The sequence below is a fragment of the Penaeus chinensis genome, chromosome 32 (assembly GCF_019202785.1).
Source record: "Penaeus chinensis breed Huanghai No. 1 chromosome 32, ASM1920278v2, whole genome shotgun sequence".
NCBI lineage: Eukaryota > Metazoa > Arthropoda > Malacostraca > Decapoda > Penaeidae > Penaeus > Penaeus chinensis.
In genome coordinates this window covers 24,092,733-24,100,232 of record NC_061850.1, presented here as the reverse complement: position 1 = coordinate 24,100,232, position 7,500 = coordinate 24,092,733, and the positions used below count along the sequence as shown (strand labels likewise).

Here is a 7,500-nt window from a genome sequence, read left to right as displayed (position 1 = left end):
AGTTTAGCCTCCAGTACAGGGGATATGTAAATAGGTAATCTTGCTTATCACCTTGTTACATTGCCAGGTAGATTGTGTGACAACAATTTGATAACAGCAACTTTTAATACTAGGTCTCCATTTTCATCTAATACATATCCATCTGTTTTTTCAGAATGTCAAATGGTTTACCAATTGATGTGGTCTACACCTGGGTCAATGGAACCGACCCAGATTTAATACAGGGATTGCAGGCTATGGCAAGTGGCTTTCAGGACTCATGCCCCTTGTCTCATTGCGTCAGTGCACCTTATATTAGTCTGCTGTAAGTATTTTACTTGATGGACATACATTTTTTGTTTTGTTTATGTTTAGAGGTGGGTAGTGGACTGATGTGTTAGTATGGGTAGCTGAAGAGTTACACTGGCTTGTGAGGACTCAATGTTAAGGAATTAGCTAGATAATGTTTGCTGTATTTCTTTGAAAATGGGCGAGGAAATGAGAGTGACAGTTAAGTGGACATTTCATTTGCCAAAGGTAAAGAAAGTGGCAATTTTTTGGTTTAGAGGTATAGAGGTAATACAGAAGCACAAGATTTAGGTATAGCATGAATAATGATGTATTTAAAAGAATCAGACCACTAATATTCTGAGTAATTATTTAGGAAATATAGGTTCTCAGCCTGCTAGTCTGATGAGTAACTTTTGAAGTAGACCAGTGATAATGGATTCTTGAAATATCAGTACATCACTGATTGACCCACCCCACAGTCACAGTACATCATTATCTATAGCCTTATACTGATTTTCTTTTAACCCTTTGCAAAATGCTTGTCCTTTTGTTTTTTGCTTTCTTATATTCTTTGTTTATTCATTTACAGTTGTAGATTTAATTTTTTAATATAATTATTCCTCTTTTTTCAGAGAACCTACATTATCAAAATCCTTTCTTCTATCAATTCCTTCCATTATTGAAGTGGGGCATCACAGTATCTCTCATAATAGTAATACTCGCAACTTCACCATCGTCCGTGTCTTAAATGAAAACTCCGTAGGCACAGTAATGTCAAAATTGTCTGAAGCTGTTGGAAATCACTCACAGCCCAGACAAGCTTATTGGACTTCAGGTTAGTCTATGAATGTCTTTACTGAATTCAGATTTTGCTGATTATGACAACTCTCTGATAGTGTATGTTTTATTTAATTTACAGTAACTTACCAGTTGGCACAGTGTTAAAATCACCTTGAATGTGGGGTAGACTTGATATAAACTAGGGAAAGAATATGATCAAGAGACTTAATGTTTTAAAAAGTTCTGTCTTCACCCCGCCCGCCCTGTTGTTATGAATTATAAATTGCTGTTGTTGCTTTATAGATGTTGGGGGTGGCTGGGGTGTCAAGCAGAGACATGCAGCCCTAGTAACAGGAGGTTCAACAATACCTCATGTTTCGCTTCTCAAACTTTTGTTTCCCCAGCATTCTGATATCACTTCGGTGGTGAGTTGAAGTACATTTGTTGTTATTGTCAGCTGTCCTCTCTACTCTCCTCTCCTCACTTTGCCTTGCTTAGACTATCCTCTTCATCACCATTCTTAGGATCCCTTGAACTACTAACATTGTCATATTTCAGATTTTTACTATATGTTTTTTTTTCTGTTTAGTAGAAATGAAGTATAAACATTATTTTCCTATTGTAATTTCTAATATTGTGTCTTCATACAGTGCACAGTGTCAGAGGCGAATGCTGTGCAGGTAGTGGAATGCAAAGATGAAGATCTCATCTCCCATCTTCTGCAGACAGCTGTCAACAGTGATGACCTTACCAGAATCACTCAAAGTTAGGCAGGCTATGTTAATGTTGCAGCCTGATAAGGAAGATCAGTTAAAAGAAGTGGATGTGAATAGATTTGTAGATAATGAAGTAAGTATTACCTGATAAAAGGCAAAAGGGGATACCATTTATGTTAGTGTATTCGCCAGAATTTAAGATTTAAAAGATCACAGTAATATTAAAGTCAGGCTCAGAGCAGTGATATAAAACAGTTCAGAACATCTGCATACCCCACTGGTCCTACTACTCAGTATTTACTACTGAGACCTACTGGCAAGACCATGAGGTTGAATTAAATAGAAAGTTATATTAACCCCAAAAAACTGCACTTGGGCAAACTCACTGCCATACCCAGTCACATAAAGGCCAGTTTTTAGTGTTTAGTGAAATTTGTAGAGCCTTTACATAGCAGGAACTGTAAGTCTTGTGCTGGTATATCTCATGATAATCAAACTGTGAAGTGTCAAAGTTACTGGTGCCATTGGAAGTGGACAGGAAAAAGGGAGGGGGAGAAGCAGGAGAAGATATGCTGGAGAGAGAAAGGGGGAAGGAGAAATGTTTAACCAGTACAATACCCTTGCATGCTGACACATATGGTACTTGCCTACAATTTTATAGGCTTACAGATATATATACTCTTTCATTTATGAAATATATTTATAGACATGTGTGCTCCTGATGTATTCATATGCTGTGTAACCAAATGCTTTCAATATTAATGCTGTAAATACGTCTTCCATAGGAATTGCGTTACTCACTTCGATCTTTAGAAAAGTATGCCCCATGGATAAGAAAAATTTTCCTGGTGACTAACGGGCAGATTCCCTACTGGCTGAACCTAGATCATTCACGCCTCACTATCATTACTCATGACCAAATCTTTGTTAATAAAAGTGACCTTCCTACTTACTCATCTCCAGCTATTGAAAGTCACATCCACAGGTAAGGATTGGTTCTGCAATGTTCTGGTTAGTAATTCTTTTGCAATCTCCTTGTAAGAAATTTTGTTGCAATATTCTGCAACATATTATTTTGCAAGTTAGTGTACAGGGTTGCATCCTTATATGATAGTTCAGCAACCAGGAAATGAATAATAAGCAGTGACATCAATCATGCCAAACATTCCATAGTTGATATATTGCTCTGTGATCTCCTGAATTTGCTAGCAATGCTCAGCATTAGTGCACATACAAAACTTTGTGTGGCATGATATGCTTTTATTAATTTTGTGATCTATTGAATCAGCTGTTCTTTATTCCATATACATATATTTGTGTGTATGTTTACTTTGTTTATTGGGTATGTTTATTGATTTTGAATACTCATTCCAGGATTCCAGGCCTATCTGAGCATTTCCTGTACTTGAATGATGATGTAATGCTGGGATCAGAAATATGGCCAGATGATTTTTACTCTCCTTCAACGGGCTACAAGGTGATTATTTATCCTTATTTGGATTTAAGATATAATTTACTTTTATTGTAGAGTACAAATGTAGATGGTAGTTGATATTTTGATTTTCATAATTTTACAACTTAACTAACTTTTTTAGAGCAGTGCTACAGCATAGGCATATTGTTCTTACTGTACTGAAGTGTGTAGTGTAGTAAAGTAAAGAATTGTAACTTTAATAAATTTTCTAAGATCACCCACTAGTGACAACATTGGCAGGTACCTGGAGAGAAAAAAATTGCATTTGTGTAGAATGAGTAAGCATGCATGTGTGGGCCTTTTCAGCTAAGGCAAACAGTTAAGGATTGTGTCTGAAAATGATCAGCACATGAATGAAGCAGTGATACCTTAAAGTTTATATCTTTTATTGTTATTGCTTTGAAGTTTTAAACCATTCCTGGAGCAATACTCAAAATCACTTTGAGAAGAGAATTATCTCGAAAAGAATTGTTTCACAGATTCTGACTGGCATCTTGCTGGCATCCATTAGTGAATTTGGGGCTTATATCAACCAGAAGTTATCAAAAAAGAAAACTACAACAGAATTAGTATATATATTTAATTGCACATGACAATCCATTTTGTAGTCGGTATGTCACATTTAGTCTCTCTCTCTCTACAGGTTTACTTATCGTGGTCTCTCCCGGAATGCTCCTCTGGCTGTCCGGGGTCCTGGCTAGGAGATGGGTACTGTGACAGCTCATGTAACACGAGTGCCTGTGAGTGGGATGGAGGTGACTGCACGGGAGGCAAGGGCGATGGAGCTGGTCTCGACATGGATTACGACTTTGGAGTGGATGACACCCCAGACTTCTGTGCTTCTTCGTGCTCTGATCTCTGGCTGGCTGATAAGTACTGCGATCATGTGAGTTTCGGTTCTGGTTTATATTTTACTGGTGGTTTAATACCGAGTGCTGTTGATATGATTATGAATGTAATCTTTCATGATTGTTGTTTTCATTACTGTTATCATTATTTTTGTGACAATTCTTGTTATCTTTTCCATTATTATTATTTTTATTATTATTATTATTATTATTATTATTATTATTATTATTATTATTATTATTGTTTGTTATTGTTGTTATTATTATTATTATCATTATTTTTATTATTATTATTATTATTATTATGATTATGATTATTATTATTATTATTATTATTATTATTATTATTATTATTATTATTATTATTATTATTTTCATTATTATTATTATTATTATTATTATTATTATTATTATTATTATTATTATTATTATTATTATTATTATTATTATAGGTATTGTTATTATTTTTTGTTAATTATTATTAGTAGTATTAATTATCTATATTAATATTATATTTATTTCATTTTATTATATGATTACGATGAAAATTGTTGAAGATGATGATGATAATGATGATGATGATGATGATGATGATGATGATGATGATGATGATGATGATGATGATGATGATGATGATGATGATGATGATGATGATGATGATGATGATGATGATGATGACGATGATGATGATAATGATGATAATTTGGTGTGTTACATCCCTTCTCACTTTCAGGCATGCAATGTTCCATCTTGTGGATATGATGGTGGAGATTGTGGGGTTGAAAATATAAGAAAGCTGCATGAATTGGCTGTTCCAACCTCATCAAATATGACATATATTTTGCCAAAAGGTAGGTATTGTTCAGGGAAAATATTGCTGTTTGGCATTAAAAGATGAATAGTTGTTCATGTATTTTTTCAATTTGAAGATAATATATTTATTTATTAATATTATTATTATTGATTATTTTATTTATATGCTTTTATTATTATTATTAATTATTTTTATCATGTTTTTTTCCCTTGTATTGCTAGGTCTGTTTTTTAATTGTTTGTTATTGCTTTTTATATGAGTAAGTCTACCATTCTAACTAATGTGTGTTGAATTTGCAAAAGTTTTTGTATTTTTCTTTGATTTAAAGATTATCATGTGCATCTGCAGGTATATCTATAGCATGGATGAATATTTCAACACTTCTAATGCCCAACAAGACCATTGATGGGCGCCACACGGAGCACGCCGGTGTTCGAAGCTTGGCAGTGAATACAGCGCAGAAACTACTCTTCATTTTCCTGAAGAACAATTTGACAACATCACTGCAGCTTGAATTTAATATTAGTAGCAAAGAACATTCTGAAATGGTGTGTAATTCTTCATTATTCGTGATATGTAAGAATTGGTAACATTGTTTTTTTATTGAAATATTATTTAAGGTTTTCATGTAGGGTGTTTTAAATTTCTACTGTTAACATTTTACTCAGAAAATCTATTTTTTCTTTCAGTATTTTTTGACACTGAAATGGAATACCATTGTGAATAAGACCGAAGTAGCTAAAGTTACTAAAAACACCACTGAAAAAACAGTCATAGTATATAAGAACTATACATATGAGGAGGTCTCACCCAAGGTACTGGCTAAGAAGCTGGAGACAGCTGGCACTGAGGAATATAGGTATGGTCTAGTGAATGTGAATTCTTCAAACCTGCCTCAGTCTCTGATCCAGGCCATCTTGCATTTAGAAACTTTGCTTAGAGATGGAGAGCTTACACAAAATGGTTTCAAAAGAAAAAAGTCTAGCCTCATATCAAAATTTATGGAAGGAAATATAGGACATGAGCTTGTGTTCAATCAGAAATATGAATTTCCTGATAAAGAAAAAACAGAGAAGAGTCCTGAAAGGAAAAGTAATGAAGTGAATAACTTAAAAGTCCTTAAAGGAAATATTGAACAAGAAAATAACACAAAGACTCATCCAAAATTACATGAAACCAAAGAACTGAATCAATCTAAGAATTTTAGGCATCTTCTTTGGTCACCTCATGATGATTACATGGATTCAGAGGAAGAAGGCGATAATATGAGGAAACTGCCTCCAAATAAGGGGTATGTGGCTAAAAACATAAGTGATGGTACCATAGATTCCTACAATGGAAATCTTCCATGGGAAAAGGAGAAGCTTTTCAATCAGAATTTATTTGAGGCCAAACATTCACAGCTGGTCTTCAGAAGATTTCAGGCTTCTAAAAGGCACTTGTTGGACATGTTTGCTGAGTCATTACTGCATGTAAACCGCCTCTACAACTCTGAATTCGGCTACCAGGCAAGGAGAGTCCCAGCTCACATGCCCCATTTTATCAGCAAAAGCGTCATCACAGATTTACAGGACAGGTAAATGAGATGCTTCCATTTTAGTATTTGAGTGTGTGTGGGACCCTGAACAGTAAACGATCATCCTTAGTTGCCTTGTTAGTGAAGTCATTCCATTATTCCAATCTGTAGTTTTCTTTCTCTTCCTATCTTTGTTTCAGTAATTATTGAAGTAAATATTTTCAAAGCTTATGCATTATTAATGAGTGGTTATTTATGTATTTGTATTTTGGATGTTTCATATTTTATGTGTAAGTTTATTATGAAATTGTTATTTCTTTTATTGTTTCATACTGTTATGTTATTTACAGAAAGTATTTAAAGTGATGAATTTTGTATTTTGATGTGACATCAGCATGCCACTATCTTGTCCTTAAATTCATTATATTCACCTATTTCATATATATGCAAATTGAAGGCACTATATTACCTCAAACTTGGAATTGCTTGATGCTTTTCTTTTTTTTTCTTTTCTTTTTCTCTTTCTTTTTCCTTTTATTTTATTTTTTTACCAAATGCTTATTGTTACAGATTTTCCGAGGAGTTTCAGTTAACATCTTCGCACAAGATCCGTCAGGCTAATGACATGCAATATGCCTTTTCCTACTTCTATTTCTTAATGAACAGAAAAAGAACAAGAACCGTAGAGGAAGTCTTCAGAAGCTTTGATACCGACAATTCCGGGTATGTTGATGACAACTTTATTTTTGAAGATGATGGTTGTGTGTCCTGCCGTTCTGTTTTAGAAAAATGAATGTTTGTATCTTTTGTAGTTTGTGTTAAGTTAGATTCCACTTTTAATGATTAGCACATTAATTACACTTGCCTTTATTGCAGGACTTTGTCAGACCGAGAAATACGAAACTTCTTAACTCGCTCAAATGACCTGCCACTGTACTACAGCTCTGTTCAAGCATTCCACAAAATTGTGACTAATTGCTCCAACAGCATTGAGACACAGCCTGTACCTACTCCTGTATATGAACGATACACTGACTCAGATCTCGTAAGTTATGTTATAGGGTTTATAGTTAGTGATTTGA

The 7,500-nt window shown here is 34.1% G+C and overlaps 1 protein-coding gene across 1 annotated transcript in view; it reads left to right on the top strand.

The window, feature by feature from the left end:
- Nucleotides 1–7,500, top strand: part of LOC125042478 (N-acetylglucosamine-1-phosphotransferase subunits alpha/beta-like) — a 14,506-nt gene that overhangs the window by 5,254 nt on the left and 1,752 nt on the right. Inside the window, exons 4-16 of the mRNA XM_047638117.1 lie at nucleotides 155–304; nucleotides 903–1,105; nucleotides 1,354–1,475; nucleotides 1,701–1,721; nucleotides 1,753–1,899; nucleotides 2,552–2,751; nucleotides 3,141–3,243; nucleotides 3,884–4,126; nucleotides 4,822–4,939; nucleotides 5,251–5,450; nucleotides 5,592–6,478; nucleotides 6,989–7,141; nucleotides 7,295–7,463. Of these exons, the coding sequence (XP_047494073.1) occupies nucleotides 155–304; nucleotides 903–1,105; nucleotides 1,354–1,475; nucleotides 1,701–1,721; nucleotides 1,753–1,899; nucleotides 2,552–2,751; nucleotides 3,141–3,243; nucleotides 3,884–4,126; nucleotides 4,822–4,939; nucleotides 5,251–5,450; nucleotides 5,592–6,478; nucleotides 6,989–7,141; nucleotides 7,295–7,463 (2,716 nt within the window). The remainder of the gene's footprint in view (nucleotides 1–154; nucleotides 305–902; nucleotides 1,106–1,353; nucleotides 1,476–1,700; nucleotides 1,722–1,752; nucleotides 1,900–2,551; nucleotides 2,752–3,140; nucleotides 3,244–3,883; nucleotides 4,127–4,821; nucleotides 4,940–5,250; nucleotides 5,451–5,591; nucleotides 6,479–6,988; nucleotides 7,142–7,294; nucleotides 7,464–7,500) is intronic.